Genomic DNA, 19,565 nt, shown 5'->3' with positions numbered 1-19,565 from the left:
GTTCTGTGAGCCACTGAAGCAAATTAATCAAACCCAAAGGGCAGGGCGGGGGGTTGTTGGGACCTCCCATCTATAGCCAGTTGGTCAGAAGCACAGGTGACAACCAGGACTTGCAGTTGGTATCTGAAAGTGGGGAGGGGCAGTCTTGTGAGACTCAATCCTTAACCTGTGAAATCTGATGCTATCTCTGGGTGGATAGTGTCAGAATTGAGTTGAATTGAGTTGTTTGATGATGTGGGGGAGAGTCTACACACACACGTTAGAAATTGGGTTCAGAACTCAAAATACACTGCCAATATTCATGATTAAATATTTTATTTTATTTATTTATTTTAGTATGTACATAACCATAATACCTCTTGCTACTGGGTTCCATTGAGTCATGTATGCAAGAAAGAGCTTGGAACCAAGAGCAAACATAAAGCTATGGACTGATATGTTAGAATGTATTTAGGACTTTAAATAACTTCATTCTCATTAGGGAATATTTTGGATTCCTTGACCAAAGAAATCTTTTTATTGCATAAGACAGTATTTTTTTGTCGTCATTGTTTGAGTAGAACTCTTTTCCTTCTTCTGATATAAGCTGAGGCAAAATTATAATATGTAACAATTAAAACTTAGTAGTAAGTTCCTTAGTTAATTTCTTTATATTTTAAATTATTATTTTAATCTTCTAGCTGATTAAATTATCATACTTGTAGAATGCATAAAGTATCCTTAGAGGTTCTAGCATTTCACAAAATGTTTGACAACCTCTGCTTGGGAATTAGAGGAATTGATGAAGGGATTTTACCTATCAGATAAACTAGTACTGTTGGTATTTTGTAGTTGACACATTTTTCTTCTCCTGCTTTAACTATATCCCTTAAAAAAATATGTTATCCCATATATGATACATTGCAGGTTAGTAACTTTTGTGACCTGTATACATTGCTGGCAAAATGGAAAGCATACATACTCTAGAAATAGACACGCCTGAATTCGCATTCAGGCTCCCACTTGTATTGGCTGTATAATTTTGAGCAAGGTACTTACTCTTTGTGTGTTTTGCTGAAGGCCTGAGCCCAGGGTTTAGCAACCCTCAAGACCTTCTCAGGGGTTTTGGGTTGAACAAATTAATTAGTATTTGTAAACTGGTTAGTCTTGTGACATGTTTTCAGTAAAAATTTTGCAAGCTGGAAGTGTCAGTTCCCTTTAACATCTGTTTTGTCTTTGTAATACTGTAAACCTTTTTGTGATAATCATGTCAGTTCCTAAGGAAAAGTGCTAAATATTAAAAGTAGAACATAACCATATAATCCTGCTGTTGCCATGGAAATGTTCCAGCTGAGTTATTATATGTCAAAGATTGCTCAGAATTTTACTTCTTGACTTTATTGCTTGTATTACTTTCTGTGATATTTTGCCCTGTCTTCGCGTATATGTGTGTTTGAACATTTCATGTATCCAAAGACAAAGGTTATAAAGATCTTTGCCATTTTCATCTTTGCTGTTACTTGGTACAGAAAAGGAAAGCATGGATTTATTAAAAGAGCTTATATCTATCCCTCTTTTCAAAGCTTAGTCCACAGACACAAGGAGTATTGCACGCGTTCTTCTAAGAGCAGAGGTTCTAATATCTGGAAACAAAAGGAAGTTTTAAAAGCCCCTTGCTGCCAACATTTCACACGAGGAATGTGTGCGTTTTTATTTCAGCCAGGACATAGGATGGGTTAACTCAGTGAGCCGATAACATTTGTCATCTTTAGGAGGCAGCAGAATGTGATGGGGAAAACACCACCTTCAGGACCAGGAAATGTCGGTTTATTCCAGGCTAGTTGATACATGAACCTAACCTGTGCCTCTGGGAAAGTTAACCTTCCTAAGCCCTTTATTTTCATCTGTAAGAGTGTGAACAATTGCACTTTTCATTTGACCTGATGAGGTTGTGAAGATCATGTGAGAGCAGGTGTGAGGAAACCCATGCCATGGCAGACTGGGAAGACCCTAGATTAGGAGTCAGAGCCTCAAATTCGAGTCTAGGCTGTGCACATTCCTAACGGTGTAACCAGGGAAAGTTATCAATATATCTGGGTTTGTTTCTTCTTTTTTCCTTCAACAAATATTTTTTGACAGCGTCCTCTGCATCAAGCACTGTTTTAGGCACCATGACTACAGCAGGGAATGATACAGTTTAAGGCTCTGCTCTCATACCTTTTGTTGAGGTAGCAGAATACAGTAGTTAAAAGTGTGGTTTCTGGGGACCGCCTGCCAGGGTTTGAATCCCAGCTCTACCACCTACCAGCTGTGTGACCTTGGGTATGTTACCTAACATCTCTGTGCCTCACTTTTCTGATCTATAAAATGGGGATAATAATAGCACTTGACTCATTGGGTTGTTGTGAGGATTGAATGAGTTAAGACATAAAGCAGCTAGAAGACTGCTGGTTCTTAGTAATCATTTCATGGTTATTTCGCTATTATTATTATTGCTGCTGTTATTATTGCATTCTGGGGCAGGAGAGGAAATGAACACATGATCAAAGAGGTATGCTATATGTCAAGTAGTGATAAGTGCTATGAAGAAAACCATGTTGGGCTAAAGGGATGAGCAGCTTTTTACATCTCTTAGGTATCATAACTCAAAGAAGTTACATTGCTTCTAATGATTATAAGCCAGTAGGTTACAAGCCAAAAGTTCCTCCTTAAGTTTATCAGAGTACCGTCATGAAAGAGTAAAACATTTTACAATGGGTATATAATTCTAAGCTTTAATTGTCGAATAAGTTAAACTTTAAACTGATATGTGATAGAGAAGGATCTCTTAGCAAGATAGAAAATAGTTCCCTAAAATATATATGGCTATATAACAATGCCTCTGCAGCTATTAAAAATGATTAAGTGAATCTTTATTTATTGACATGACAGGATATCTGAGGTGTATCACTGAGTGGAAAAAAAGCTTACACTTTTTCCCATTATTATATGACCTCATTGATATAAAAGATAAAATTTTGGGGGCCAGCCCCGTGATGTAGTGGTTAAGCTTGCACACTCCACTTCGGTGGCCTGGGTTCACGGGTTCAGATCCTGGGTGCCAGCCTACACCACTTGTCAGCCACGCTGTGGCAGCATCCTACATACAAAATAGAGGAAGACTGGCACAGATGTTAGCTCAGGGCGAATCTTCCTCAAGCAAAAAAAAAGAGGAAGATCAGGCCGGCCCCGTGGCTTAGCAGTTAAGTGCGCACGCTCCGCTACTGGCGGCCTGGGTTCGGATCCCGGGTGCGCACCGACGCACCGCTTCTCCAGCCATGCTGAGGCCGCGTCCCACATACAGCAACTAGAAGGATGTGCAACTATGACATACAACTATCTACTGGGGCTTTGGGGAAAATAAAAAAAGAGGAAGGTTGGCAACAGATTTTAGCTCAGGGCGAATCTTCCTCAGCAAAAAAATAAAAAATAAAAAATAAAATAAAATTTGTATGATCACATTGATATAAAAATAGTGATTAAACATTCTTTTACTAACCATTTTGGTTCCTGCCCTCCTGGGGCTAATATGTGTGTGTGTGTGTGTGTGTGTGTGTGTGTGAGAAAGAGACAGACGCAGACAGAGAAACAGACAGAGAGAGAGAGAGAATGTGTGGGAATCAATGATTATATTTGCATAAAACAAAACAATCTGGAAGTGAAAAAAATATACTCTACCAAGGATAACAAGATTTTAAAATTTGTCTTTATAAGGATTTAAGAAAAACACATCAGTGATTGCTGAGGTTGGGGGGAGGAGTTGAGTATAAAGTAGCATGAGAGAATTTTGGGGGGGTGATAGAACATTCTATATCTTTAAAAAATTTTTTTTTAAATTTTTCTTTATTGAGGTTACATTGGTTTATAACATTATATAAATTTCAGGTGTACATCATTATATTTCAACTTCTGTATAGACTGCATCATGTTCATCACCAAAAGTGTAGTTGCCATCCGTCACCATACTTGTGTACCCCTTTACTCCTTTCACCTTCCCCCTACTCCCTTCCCTTCTGGTAACCACCAGTCTGTTCTCCATATCTATGTATTTTTTTGTTTGTTGATTTTCCACACATGAGTGAAATCATGCGGTAATTATCTTTCTGCATCTAACTTATTTTGCTTAGCGTAATACTCTCAAGGTCCATCCATGTTGTTGCAAATGGTGAGACTTCATCTTTTTTGTGGCTGAATGGTATTCCATTGTGTATGTATAACACATCTTTATCCGTTCATCCACTGATGGGCACTCAGGTTGCTTCCAAGTCTTGCTATTGTGAATAATGCTGCAGTGAACATAGGGGCGCATCTATCTTTTCCAATTAGTGTTTTTGTGTTCTTTGGATAGATCGTGGTGGTGGTTACTTAATTGTATCTATTTGTCAAAATTTATAGAACTGTTTATTGCTTCAAATAAAACCGTTGTCTTTGGGTGGGAAAGATTATGGTTGTGTTCTGTTTTCTTCTTTACGTATATCTTCCCCTCTTTTTAAAATAAATAGTGATTATGCATTTTTTTTTAAGAAATGTAGAACAAAGTTACTGTGAAAAAATATAACAAAAGAAAACAAATGGACTTTCTCTAAAGCCAAATCTGTGATTAGTGAAATTAACTCACAGATAAAAATAAGGTTGCTTTTTCTATAGTAACATTAAAAGGATTGTTTTATTTCTTTTCCTGAGTAATAGGTGATTTTTACAAAATTCTTTTTTGTTGGCATTTGATTTTGGTTTTGTAATGTAGGTATAAGAGTCACATTTTTTAGGACTCCAATCAAAACACAAAGCTTTACCATGAACTCCAGGCTTAGAGGAAGTAGAAATTTACCCAGCTTTCCTATCCTATGCCGTTTCTACTCCTGTCAGCTCTTCACTCGGGAAAGCCATAGATGTGTGGTGTCATTTTTCAGACTGTTGTAAAGTGGTCTTTTCTTACATTCTTTGGCTTACACTACTCCTGGGAATGGGTATGTAAAAAAAGCTTTTTCACTTTTTCATTTAGGAATTAAGTTATATGTAGAAAGAAAACTTAAAATTTCTTCCTCTTCTTCCTTTTTTAATAGTTAATTATGTCCTCTATGGGAGTCCATAGAGGAATAAATCAAATGGAAATATTAAAAATAATTATATCTCAATCTCAGGACTATTGAGATAGTATGGTAATGTATATATGCAAAATATTAGCTTTTGTTATTGTAAATGTAATAATGTTTCTCAACCACTTTGATGATGGTATAAATCTTCAATCGGGAAATCAACCAATAGACAATTCGAGTTGATTGTAATTGTTTCCAGTTGCATTTGCTGCTATTATGATGAAAGTTAAGTTGATTGTACACTAAGTGTGGGCTTTTAAGAGTAGTTTTATTATTGTTTTATACAGTTGATGTGCTAAAGAAAATTGACATTCCATCTGTCTTTATTGGCGAATCATCAGCTAATTCCCTGAAAGATGAATTCACATATGAAAAAGGGTAAGTAATGGATATAAAAAATAATCATGTAGCTTAAAGTTCTTCTTTATATTAGGGTAGAATCATATAATATTAGTTGTAATCAAGGTTATGTTTTAGAATGAACTCTATTGTGCTAAATTATTTCTCAAGTCATGATTTTAAGACTTACTGTACTGTAGTATTTTCTCTGTGTATGATTACATATTGAAAATATATTCCTACTAGAGAGATTAAGAACACCATGTTGCTAAAAAGGTAACAAAACTTTCCCTTTTATAGTTTAATCAAACCATTGGTATTTAGAAACAATGTGATTTACATTTCTATGATACTCTAAGACATATTTGTGTTTTATTAAAAAGAGATTTTTTATTTTATAAACACAGAATCCAAAACAGTGTGTTAAGTGACTAATTTTTACAAAGATAAAAAGGTTGTTTTCAACTTTAATAAGTTTGATTTGGAATAAAAACTTCTATGTGGAATTTCCCTCAAAAGTCTCATTACCAAGGTGACACATAGACTGAAACTAACTTAAGGCACTGCTGTCTCATCTCATATAGAAAACACTGCAGTTAGCACTTCAGAGGTGCTTCTGTGAAAACAGATCCCCACACAGTGGGCAGGAACAGGCTTTTGACTGAGAGGAACAATGTTAATAGTAAAAGCAATATTTATTGAGTAATATTTATTGAGTATTTAGCAAGTGCCAGACAAGATTTACATTTGTTATCCATGTAATTCTCACAACCACCCTCTAGAGGGTATGATTATTGTCTCTTATTATCTACGTTTGCCAAAGGAGGAGACTGGCACAAGGAAATTCAACTCTTATTATTTAGGGGGAAAAAGAAATCCGTGAATATTTGAGGTTGAAAATGCGTAAAAAGGAGAGGGAAATGTTTTCTGTTTACTGTTTTTGTCATTTTCCCTATACAGTTTTGACGTTTAAAATACTGTTCACCTATTATGTGCTCGGAACATCTTTATTAATTTAGGGACATAATTTTGGATGTTGTATTAAAAATAGTTATCTTTGATGCTATTTGTCAGCCGTGTTTGTGTAGTTAACAGAAGGGAGAATTAATACTTGCTTTTACCTCAATATTGTTCCCTCATTTAGAAAAATGGTGTGCATTTTAACATGTATTTTAAAGATTCTTTTTGTTTTTAATTATCAAATCATACCTTTTTAAGTAATAAATACATGCTGTTAAAATATGGAAAAACTCAGAAATATAAAGCATTTAAATGAAAGTCCCTTTGATGCTATTCTCTAACAACAGCTACCATTTAAAAGAACCTTTTAATTTTTTCCCATATTTGAATGTTCACATTAATTAGTGATAATGTGCTCATAAAATAAAACCATAGAATACATAGTATTTTGTAACATGCTCTATTTACTTAATATTTACAGCCTATCCATGTTAATACAAGTCCACAGAATCCTTTATTCCAACTCTTGGGGACAGATGTATTGTGGGATTGAAAATTTTTCAGGTTTTTAAAAGTTAAGTAACATTCCACATAGCATTTGAGGTGGAATGCCATAATCAAACAGATCATACATATCTGCAGTGAATGTATGAGTATTTTATTGCGTCAGTTCAGTTCAAGTTGACTATCAAATGAATTGCAAACATTATTTTTTAAAACTTTTTAGGTTTCAGAATTGTGTATAAGGGATTGTAGACCTGTACATACAGATATGCCTCATCCAGCTGTTGGTCGGTCAGTCGGCTGGCTGGCAGTCTGTCAGTCCATCTGTTGTCTGTCTTTCTGCCTGCCTGCCTGCCTACCTACCTGTTAATTTATTTTACTTTTTATTATGAAAACTTTCAAACATATTTAAAAGTGGAGAAATGAGTATAATGAATCTGGTCATTCAGTTTCAAAATTGTCAACTCATGGCCAATTTTGTTTGGACTGTTCACCCTTAACCCCCCTGCTCCCACGATTATTTTGAAGTAATCATTTCAACTGTAAGTATCTCAGAATATATCACCAGGAGATAAGGTTATATATATAAAAAATAGAACCACGTTATCATTATTATACCTTAAAGAAAGTAAACATTAATTCAACATCAACACATTTCAGTCTTCAGATTTTCCCAACTGTCTGAAATCTTTTTTTTTCTCTGTAGATATTTGTTTGTTTGAATCAGGATCCAAAGAATGTCCATACATTGCAGTGGTTCTTATGTCTTAAGTTTCTTTTTTTTTTTTTTTTGTGAGGAAGATCAGCCCTGAGCTAACATCCATGCCAATCCTCCTCTTTTTGCTGAGGAAGACCGGCTCTGAGCTAACATCTATTGCCAATCCTCCTCCTTTTTTTCCCCAAAGCCCCAGTAGATAGTTGTATGTCATAGCTGCACATCCTTCTAGTTGCTGTATGTGGGATGAGGCCTCAGCATGGCCGGAGAAACGGTGCGTCAGTGCGCGCCCGGGATCCAAACCCGGGCTGCCAGTAGCAGAGCGCGTGCACTTAACCGCTAAGCCAAAGGGCCGGCCCTTAAGTTTCTTTTAATTGAGGTGACTTTGAGAGTGAAAAGGGTCACTTTTAATAATTACATTGGGACAACAGGCATAAACCACAACTCACCCAGGCAAATCAGGGCGTGTGATCACCCTATCTTTAATCTATAAGTTTGCCGTGCCTCTTTTTGTCCTAATCATTTGTTTATTGAAAAAATAGGGTCATTTGTCCTGTGAAATTTACCAGAGTCTGAACTTTTCTGATTGCATCCTTAGGGTATTATCTAGAATATTCTTTTGTTACTTCATTTCCCTGTAAATTGCTAATTAGATCTAGAAGTTTATCGCAATTCAAGTGTGACTGAGGGGTGGAAGGATAGGTAAGGCAAGACATACATTATGTATTTCCATCAGGAGACACAATATTTGGTTCTGTCTTTGAGATATGAGCAATCATTGATGATTATTGCCTAGATCCGTTAGTTCTTTAGGATTTGCAAGTAACTCAATTTTATAATTCCTTCTTCTTTTATTAGCTAAAATACTTCTATAAAGAGAACTTGCACCTTATCGATAATTTGATTACCTTGATGTACAGTCTGTTTAGGAAAGACAGGATAAACACTTGATTCTTTCCCTTTATTTATTGTTTTTCAAGTGATTTGGTTCACTGGCATCTTCCGAAGTTGATTTAATATATATATTTAAACTATCATAACGAACTCATGATATAAACCTATTTAATATGCTTCATTCATTCCATTGCAGTTATTACCTTTCTTGATGTTCACACTGTCTCATTTCAAGCTTCAAACAAGGTTAAATCTGTATTTTTACTAGATATGGCCAAATTCCCTTCCATAAGGGTTATGCCAGCAGTATATGAAAGTGCCTCTTTTCCCACAGCTTCAGCAATAAAGTACATTGTCAGATTTTTGGATTTTTACTAATCAGATAGGTAAGAAATGGTATCCTATTGTAGTTTTAATGTGTATTTCTGTTATTATGAGCAAATTTGAGCATCGTTTCTTATGCTTAAGAGCTATTTGCATGTCATTTTCTATGAATTGTTTATCTTTAGCCCATAGGAAACTATTAGCTTGTTGGTGATTCTCTTTTCTATTTTTAGAAGCTCTTTATTTATTAGGTATGTTAACCCTTGGTTTGAGATATATTACAAGTATTTTTTTCGTAGTTTGTCATCTTAATTTTACTTATGGTGTAATCAAATGTATTAATCTTTTCCTTTGGACTGCTGGTCTTGAGTCTTAGGAAAGTTTCTCCTGCTTCCAGGTTTCAGAGGAATTTATGCATATTTATACTTGTATGGTATCATTTTTAACATTAAATCTCTGGCTCATTTGTAATTTATTCTATATATGGCTTGAGGAATGTATCCAACTGTGTCTTTTTCCAAATAACCATCCAGTTATCCCAACATTACTCCTTAAAATGTTCACCCCTTCACTCCATTTGAGATGCTGCCATATTTCCATATATAATTTTGAATTTTCCATTCTTTATCTTCTGTCTGCCGATACCACACTGTTTTTCATTGCAGGGTTTTATAATAAGCAGGGCTAGCCCTCCCCACTCCCACTCCTCTTTTTCAGATTTTTCATAGCTCTTCTTGCTTGTTTGTTCTTTCAAACAAATTTTTTTACAGCTTTATTGAGTTATATTTCACAGACTATAAATTTACCAATTTAAAGTATACAGTTCATGATTTTAGTATATTTACAGAGTTATGCAGCTATCACCACATTCTAATTTTAGAATTCTCCAACACCTCAAATAGAAATCATGTATATATTTGCAGTCATTCCCTATTTCCCACCCCCTCTCCCCCATACCAGCCCCAGGCAACTACTAATCTACTTTCTGTCCCTGTGGGTTTCTCTCTTCTGGTCATTGCACATAAATAAGATCATACGATATGCGATCTGTTGTGATTGGCTTTTTTCACTTAACATAATGTTTTCAAGGTTCAGCCATGTAGGAACTGTATTCTTTTTATTGCTGAATAATATTCCACTGTATGGACATACCACATATTGTTTATCCATTCATCAGTCAATGGACATTTAGCTTGTTTCCACATTTTGGCTATTATGCATCAGGCTGCTGTAAACATTCATGTACAAGTTTTGTGTGTACACGTGTTTTCATTTCTCTTGGGTATATCCCCAGAATGGAATTGCTGGGTTATATGGTAACTCTGTGCTTCACTTTTTGAGAAATGGCCAGACTATTTTCCAGAGTGCCTGCACCTTTTTATATTCCTACCAGCAGTGTATGAGGGTTCCAGTTTCTCCTTCCAAAGGAATTTAATCATCAACTTGTCTTCTAGCTCCAGAAAACCTGATGTTTTTATTGGAATTACATTATACTTATAAGTAATTTAGGAGAATTGCTGTTTTTAGGATGTTAAGTCTCCGTATCCAAGAACATGCTATATCCTTCCATTTGTTCAATTCTGCTTTTATAGATGCAGGGGTATTTTTTAGGCCAAAACCTGTGTGAGAAAAACATTTTTTGTTAAATTTATGCCTAGATGTTTTATTCTTTGCTATTGTAAATGGTGTCTACTCTTTCATTATATCTACTGGATTTTTGTTGTATATTGATTGTATAACCTGTAATTTGACTAAATTCTCTTACTGTTCCATTACCAATAGGAATAGTTTAATCTTTTTCTTTTTAATTCTTACGCTTCTAATTGTTTTCTCTTATCGAATTGCGTTGGCTAGTGCCTTCAATGCCATGTTAAAGAACAGTGGAGATAGTAGGCATCTTTGTCTTGTTCCTCACTTCAGTGAGAAAGCTTCTTGTTTCCTCTTTTGGTAAGATTCTGGCTTTTTATATTAAGAAAGTATCCGTCAATTTCTGTTTTATTGTACTGCATTCTTTTTAACTACTGTTCATTCTTTTAACAACTGTTAAAAGTAGTCCATTGTTTAGATATACCTTTATTTACTTAATTAGTAGAGTCACTGGTTATAAGCATGGGCTCTGGAGTCAGACTTGTGTGGATTCTAATCCTGGCTTTCATCACTTCTTAGCTGTGTAACCTTCAACAAAAAACTTATCATCCCTGGGCCTTAGCCTCTCATCTTTAAAAATGATGTTAATAATAGTACAGCATTGCTATGAGGGTTAAACACATTAACCAATCCTTGCAGGAATACCTGGTACATAGTAAATGGTTCATAAATGTTAGCTTTTAAGCCCCTCTCACAATTTTTGTCTACTTCAGGGAGTGTATGACAGTATTGTTGACCATGCATCACGTGCAGTTGTACAGATGTTTCTTTATCAAAAGCACCTGAACGTGGATTTGCTGGAGTACAGCAGTTTTAAATTTCAGTAAATGGTTGTCATTCAGTAAACAAATGCCCTCCGACAAATGTGAACCCATTATGTTTCCACCAACATTTTAGGAAAGTCAGTGTTTCCCTCTACTCTTGCCAATAATGTATATTTTCAGTCTTTTTAATTACTTACCACTCTGATGAGAAAACTCATTAGTAGAGTTAGCTTTTCTTTATTCATAGAGAACATTTTTAGATACTGTTTGATGTCCTTTGTCTATATTGGTCTTTTAAAAAATTGACGCCTGAAAGCATTTTGTAATTTTTTAAGAGGAAAGATAACATAGTGGACAACATACAGCTTGACAGTTGTGGGCAGAGGAAAGATTGTTTTTGATCATAGTGAGTAGGGAGGTGCACTGGAGAGACTGCTGGGGTGTGGCCTTTAGGGGATTAGTTAATCTTCATGGACCTATTTTCTCTTTGGAAAATAAGGAGTTGAAGAAAGAATCCTTGAAGTTCCTTTCATCTCTAAAATCTCCATCTTCCCTCTCACGTTTAGGGACTCTGCTTTTTTCATCTCTCTTCCCCAGCACTGGGCACAGTGGCTGCATCAAGTAGATATTCAGTAAATGCGGGTGAAATTGAACTGCTATCGTGCTACCTCAGGATTCTTCAATAAGACAGAGTAGTGTCCTGGCAGCAAAATAGGATCGGCCACAAATGGGGACCTAGGACCCAGCAATGCGTCTGTCTAGTGGGGGATGTAGGCTGTTTGGTGAGGCAGCTGTGAGCCTTATCTGAGAGGAGCAAGTTCAAGCAAGTAGTCACCTGAAATAGTGGGGTGTGCAACAGTTGGGCCGATCACAGGTCACTGCCTGGAAAGTTGGTTTATAGGAAAGAAGGCCTTAGTGTGTGGCTGTGTATCCATTGGGGCTCAGTTCTTTGATCCAATATGGTGGGGGTGAGATATGAAAACAGACAAGAAGGCAAGATCTCAAGTGTCAACAGAGGGATTAGGAAATTAGAGAGATTATTGTTATAAAGTTTAGACCTAGACATCTGGTTTGAAATTAGCCGGGAACTCATGCAAAGGAGAGTAAGACACTATTTCCTGGGTTGCTTAGGACTCTGCTTCAGTGATCAAATCTTAGCTGCAGAGCTCATGGAATGTACCCTAGTTAGGGGTGGACATGGAGGTAGTGTGGTAAGATACTTACTAAAGCTGTTTAAATAGCTCTTTCTTCAAATACAAATTGATCTGGGATTAGGACCGGGAATGAGTCTGCAGGCTCAGCTGTGGAGCCTGGACAGCTGGAGGAACTAGAAATAAAGCTAGAGGACTGACACTCTGTTGCAGTTCTCTACCCTGTATCATCACAGTCCCCACCTCCACCATGAGCAGTTTGCTTAAGAAAAAGCATTATCTTGAATGTGCTTTGATTTAAGATGCTTAAAACCTTCTATCAGTTGTAGGAAATGAGATGTGTCTAGTGGATTGAATTGTGATGTCTGAATGCCTTTTAAAAATATTTTTCTATGTTTTTAATTAACATCTAATTTGACAACTCTTAATATTTCTCAATTATTAATTTTTGTTTTCTTCCAGGGGCCACATTATCTTAGTTCCAGAATTTAGCCTTCCCCTGGAATACTACCTAATCCCCTTCCTTATCATAGTGGGCATCTGTCTCATCTTGATAGTCATTTTCATGGTAAGTAAATTAATTTTAAATACTTTAAAAAAATAGTATAGATGGCTCTAAAAAACATTGTACTGAGTTTCTGTCACTAAGAAGCCTTACATAAAAGAGTACATATTGTATGAGTCCATTTATATGACTGGTTCTGGAAAAGGCAAAGATAATCTGAATAGAAAAATGAGAACAGAGATTGCTTTTGGGGGGCTAGGGAGGGGTGAAGGATTTACTGAGAAGCATATGAAGGAACTTTCTGGAGTGAGGGTCACGTTCTGTATCTTGAGATAGGTTTGGGTTGCACAAATGTCTGAATCACCAAATTGTATACCTAAATTTTGTGCATTTCATTGGAAGTAAATTTTACCTAAAAAAAACTGTAAAACAATACTAAACTCTTAAATAATGATATATACATGCTGACATATTTTGGGGGAAGTATACTGATACATGCAACGTACTTTGAAGTGCGTTGTAAAAACTTAAGAGAAAAGAAGATGTATTGATGGGTAGATAGAGAGATGGATAGAGATAGATAAAATGTATAGTAAAATATTAATTGTAGAGTCTAGGTGGTGGTAGATTAAGGGGGATGATACATTGTTTCTCCAAAACACTGGTTACCAAAGTATGGTCTAAGACTCTTCACTGGTCTGCGAGGTCAAAATTTTCATAATAATACTAAGTATTACTTGCCTTTGTCACTCTTATTCTTTCAGGGTTTATAGTGGAGGTTTCTAGAGGCTGCATGGTGTGTGATATCAAAACAAATTGAAGGCAGAAGCAGATTTGAGAATCCCTTTGTATTCTGTTAAGACAGATATTAAAAGATTTGCAGATATAAAACAATCCCACTATTCTCACTTTTTTATTTTTCATGAAGAATATTTATATTACTATCCAATGAGTTTATTATTGTATTGAGTTTATAGATTAATTTGAAGATTAAATGCCATCTTTGAAATGTTCAGTCTTCCTGTGATGCTATGGTATTTCTTTTCATTTATCAGTTGAATAATTTCTTTTCTGTAAACATTTTGCATGTCTTTTGTTAGACTTCTTTGAAATTGCATTTCTAATTGGTTATTACTAGGATATAATAACATTATTGACTTTTAAAATAAACTTTTAATTTTGGAATAATGTGAAGATTTACAGAAAAATTGCAAAGAAGAGAGTTCCTCTACATCCTTCATCTAGTTTCCCCCCTTATTATCATTTTACATTACCATGCTACATTTGTCGAAACTAAGAAACTGACATTGGCACATTACTAGTAACTAAACTCCAGACTTGGTGATGGTTGCACCAGTTCTCCCATCACTGTCCACTTTCTGTTCCAGGATCCAATCCAGGGCACCACATTGTGTTTAGTTACCATGTCTTCCCTGACTCCTGCCATCTGTGACAGTTTCTCAGTCTATTTATCATGACCTTGACAGCCTTGAGGGTCCTGGCCAGGGATCCTGTAGTATGTCCCTCAGTCTGATGTTTTTCTTATGATTAGACTGGGTTATAAGTTTTTTAAAACATATCACAGAGGTGCAATGCCCTTCTCGTCATATTGTGTCAGGGGGCACATGGTATCTGCATAACATCACTGATGATGTTAACCTTCATCCCATGGTCATGTTTGCCAGTTTCTCCACTATAAAGTTAATATTTTTCTCTATTCTAATCTTTTTCTGGAAGTGAGGCACGAAGTATAACCCACTTTAAATGTGGGAAGGGGCAGGAATTAAACTCCACTTCCTGGAGGGGAGTATTATCTACATATATCATTTGAAATTCTTTTGTAAGGAAGATTTGTCTCTTCTTTCGTTTATTTATTTACTCAGTCAAATATATTTATATTTTAATATGTACTCATGTATTTTTATTTCATACTTTGGGTTATAATCCAGTGCTACATTACTTATTTCTGTTGTTGAAACTGTGTGAGCTTTGGCCATTGGGAGCTCTGACAAGCTGGGTCCCATGTCCCTTGGATTCGACCCACTCTTTTGCTGTGCAAGTACTTCTTTAGTGTCTGGTGTTATAAGAAGCTCCAGGCTCATCTTATATTTTTCTTGCCGTAGCCCTAGAATCAGACATTTCTCCAAGGAACGTTGGTTTCTTTTATTGAAGAGTTGTATCTAGAAACCATGATTTGGACACCGGGCATTATTGATTTTTATATATTAGTCTTGTATCTACAAGTTTGCTGAATTCTCCTATTCTGGTAATTTGAATTTATTGACTCTTCTATAGAAGCAAGGAAGTATGGAAGGTTAGAACAACAAACACAAATACCATTGGCAAACTAGGAGTAGAAGTTAATACCCTTAAGCTAACAAGGATTATTGACTAAAAACTTCTAAGTGAACGTCATTAAATGGTGAATTATTAGAAAGCTTCCCTTGAAAGTCAGGGAAAATAGATGCCTCTTATTGTACCTCCTGTTTAACATTGTGGTATATTTTCTAGTAAAACAAGAAAAAGAAAAACGCAGTGTAAGGATTAGAAATAAAGAAACCCAATTTTTATTTGCTTTTTTTCTTTTTTAATAATGAATGGGTGCTGAATTGTATGTCTTCTATCTGTTGTAGTGATGACTCGTTTTTCTCTCTTTTACTCTGTTCTTATGTTGGATTACATTGATTTGTTTTGTAAAAATCTTTGTATTTTGGAGATAAACTATTTGCTTATTATGTATAAATTTTGTCTTTGCATTTTGGATTATTCAGATTTCTAATATGGGTCAGTCAGTTTTACACTTGGACATAGCTGCAAAAATCCTAAATAAAATATTAGCAATCTGAATGTCCAGGTAAGGGCAAGTTTTAGTTTTATGGGGCTAGGATAATCTTGACATCAAAACCAGACGATTCTTTGAGCACTGTTGGTAGGAATGTTAAATGGAGCAGCCGCTATAGAAAACAGTGTGGCAGTTCCTCAAACAATTAGACATAAATTACCATATGATCTGGCAGTTCCACTGCTGGGTGTACATGCAAAAGAACCGAAAGCAGAGTCCAACAGACCTTTGTACACCTGTGATCATAGTAGCGTTATTTGCAACAGCCAAAGGTGGAAGCAACCCAGTTGTACATTGATGGATGAAGAGATAAACAAAATGTGGTATATATGTATACACACACACACAGGAATGTTATTCAGCCTTGAAAAGGAAGGAAATTCTGACATATACTACAACATGGATGAAGCTTGAAGACATTATGCCAGGTGAAATAAGCCAGTCACAAAAGGACAAATACTGTATGCTTCTGTTTATATGAGGTCCCTAGAGTAGTCAGATTCAGAGACAGAAAGTAGACTGGTAGTTGCTAGGGGCTGTGGGGAGGGAAGAGTGGGGAAGTATTGTTTAATGGGTACAGAATTTCAGTTTTTCAAGATGAAATGAGTTTTATGGGTGGATGGTAGCACAACACTCTGAATATACTTAATGCCGTAGAACTGTACACTTAAAAATGATTGATGGCAAATTTTATGTTGTGTATTTTACCATAATTTAAAATAACATAAAAAAATAACTAGACAAGATAAAACTAGCCCCCAAAAACCCAAGCTTTCCCTTATTTTCCATTTTCTAAAATAGTTTTTTTTTGAAAAGCAGTGTAAGTCTTTACTAAATGCCCTTGAAAATGAGAGAGGAATTATATCTCAAAATATACAATTATTTCATGAAAATCCTCATTACAAGGTTTTGTCCCCAGAGTTCCACTCCTCGGGGTGACAGCTCTTTTGATTGCATCCATCTCTTCCCACCCCCAACCTCGACCGATTTCCCTCCGCCCCCTTCCCTGCTCCCGTTCGTTCTCCTGGAAAACAGTCTGGCCTGCTCTCAGGTTCTGTTACAGTCCTGGTTAGAGGGTAAAGGGAGCAGGGAGAGTGTTTGTAAATACTAACATTTAATGTTCTCGTGTTTTATCCTTGTCTCAATTATTAATATTTACAGGATGATTCCTGAGAAACTGCAGAAATGTTTCATTCATTGTCAAATATCACAGAAAAGAGTTAATATAATTTAGGCTGGGGTGGGTTGATGAGCCCCATAAGAGGGGCCTGTATGAAGTATATTAGGAGTATAGAGATGGGGGCACAAATGGATGTAAATTGGTGAAATCCAGACAATGTCCTTCTCCCTCCCACTACTCTGCTACCCCAAACAGCACTCACCGACATTCCCAATGAGCTCAGCAAAAATGAGTGGGAGTTTCAGGCTTGGGGGGTCATCCCTAGCTGGCTTCTGAGAGGAGGTGGGGGCCCAAGTGTCCTTCAGTAGAATTCCGTAGTCCAGAAGCTTCTTCAGTCCTTTCCCTTGGCTTTCATAAGCCCTGCCCACCCTTCCCTTCACCCTCCTCTCCACGCCCAGTTTGCTAGGATCTCTTTGCAAATAGACTGAAAGTGTTCTCAGCAGGAAAGCAACTACTCTTTTCACTTCCTTTCCTCTGCCTGGGAGTCTTTGGTGGGTGCAGGCTTGGGCCAAGTCCAGGGAGGAATACAAAAGAGTCTTTTGAGAAGGGCATCAGAGTCTTGTAACAACTGTCTGGTGTGAAATCCAAGGATTACTTCCTTCCTGTGTGACTTCAGGCAAGATGCTTTCCTTCTCTGATTCTCAATTTTTTTTTTTAGTTGATGTTTTAATAGTTTATAACATTGTGAAATTTTGGGTTGTACATTTTTGTTTGTCCATCACCCTATAAATGTCTCCCTTCACCCCTTGTGCCCACCCCCCACCCCCATTGCCCCTGGTAACCACAATACAGTTTTCTCTGTCCATGTGTTGGTTTATATTCCAGATGTGAGTGAGATCATACGGTGTTTGTCTTTCTCTTTCTGGCTTACTTCACTTAACATAATACCCTCCAGGTCCATCCATGTTGTTGCAAATGGGATGATTTTGTCTTCTTTTATGGCTGAGTAGTATTCCATTGTATATATATACCACATCTTCTCGATCCAGTCATCAGTTGAGGGACACTTAGGTTGCTTCCACTTCTTGGCTATAGTGAATAATGCTGCAATGAACATAGGGGTGCATAAGCCTCTTTGGCTTGTTGATTTCAGATTCGTTGGATAGAGTCCCAGTAGTGGAAGGGATCATAAGGTATTTCTATTTTTAATTTTTTGAGGAATCTCCATACCGTTTTCCATAGAGGCTGCACCAGTTTGCATTCCCACCAGCTGTGTATGAGGGTTCCTGTTTCTCCCCATCCTCTCCAACATTTGTTGTTTTTGTCTTGGTGATTATAGCCATTCTAACAGGCATGAGGTGATATCATAGTGTTGTTTTGATTTGCATTTCCCTGACGATTAGTGATGTTGAACATCTTTTCATGTCCCTTTTGGCCATCTGTATATCTTCTTTGGAGAAGTGTCTGTTCATTTCCTCTGCCCATTTTTTGATAGGGTTGTTTGTTTTTTTGTTGTTCAGTTGTGTGAGTTCTTTATGTATTACTGAGATCAACTCCTTGTCAGATATATGTTTTGCAAATATTCTCTCCCAGCTGGTGGGTTGTCTGTTCATCTTGATTCTGGTTTCCTTTGTCTTGTAGAAGCTCTTTAATCTGATAAAGTCCCACTTGCTTATCTTTTCTTTAGTTTCCCTAGTCTGGGTAGACATGTCATCTGAAAAGATTCCTTTATGACCAATGTCAAATAGTTTGTTGCCTATATTTTCTTCTATGAGTTTTATAGTTTCAGGTCTCACCTTCAGGTCTTTGATCCATTTTGAGTTAATTTTTGTGAATGGCGATAGCAGATGGTCCACTTTCATTCTTTTACATGTGGCTGTCCAGTTTTCCCAACACCATTTATTGAAGAGACTTTCCTTTCTCCATTGTATGTTGTTAGCTCCTTTGTCGAAAATTAGCTGTCCGTATATGTGTGGTTTTATTTCTGGGCTTTCAGTTCTGTTCCATTGATCTGTGTGTCTGTTTTTGTACCAGTACCATGCTGTTTTGATTACTATTGCTTTGTAGTATGTTTTCAAGTCAGAGATTGTGATGCCTCCAGCTTGGTTCTTTTTTCTTAGGAGTGCTTTAGTTATTCGGGGTCTTTTGTTGCCCCATATGAATTTTAGTATTCTTCTTTCTATTTCCGTGAAGAATGTCCTTGGTATTCTGATTGGGATTGCATTGAATCTGTAGATTGCTTTAGGTAATATAGACATTTTAACTATGTTTATTCTTCCAATCCATGTGCATGAGATGTCTTTCCATTTCTTTATGTCATCATCAATTTCTTTCAATAATGTCATGTAGTTTTCATTGTGTAGGTCTTTCACCTCCTTGGTAAGATTTATTCCTAGCTATTTTATTCTTTTTGATGCAATTGTAAATGGTATTATCTTTTTGAGCTCTCCTTCTGTTAGTTCGTTATTAGCATACAGAGATGCAACTGATTTTTGTAGATTGATTTTGTACCCTGCGACTTTGCTGTAGTTGTTGATTATTTCTACTAGTTTTCCAATGGATTCTTTAGGGTTTTCTATATATAAAATCATGTCATCTGCAAATAGTGAGAGTTTCACTTCTTCATTGCCTATTTCGATGCCTTTTATTCCTTTTTCTTGCCTAATTGCTCTGGCCAAAACCTCCA

General features: G+C 36.4%; 1 protein-coding gene across 4 annotated transcripts in view; it reads left to right on the top strand.

Moving 5' to 3' along the window:
- Positions 1 to 19,565, top strand: part of RNF13 (ring finger protein 13) — a 149,373-nt gene that overhangs the window by 83,803 nt on the left and 46,005 nt on the right. For all 4 annotated transcript variants that reach the window (XM_004419257.3, XM_087430402.1, XM_087430403.1 and 1 more), the window contains 2 exons: positions 5,402 to 5,492; positions 12,875 to 12,980. In XM_004419257.3, coding sequence (XP_004419314.1) covers positions 5,402 to 5,492; positions 12,875 to 12,980 — 197 coding nt within the window. The remainder of the gene's footprint in view (positions 1 to 5,401; positions 5,493 to 12,874; positions 12,981 to 19,565) is intronic.

The sequence above is a fragment of the Ceratotherium simum genome, chromosome 5, assembly GCF_057802395.1.
Source record: "Ceratotherium simum simum isolate JZ-2026a chromosome 5, ASM5780239v1, whole genome shotgun sequence".
In the NCBI taxonomy this organism is placed as follows: Eukaryota; Metazoa; Chordata; class Mammalia; order Perissodactyla; family Rhinocerotidae; genus Ceratotherium; species Ceratotherium simum.
This window is presented reverse-complemented; position numbering and strand designations above follow the sequence as displayed.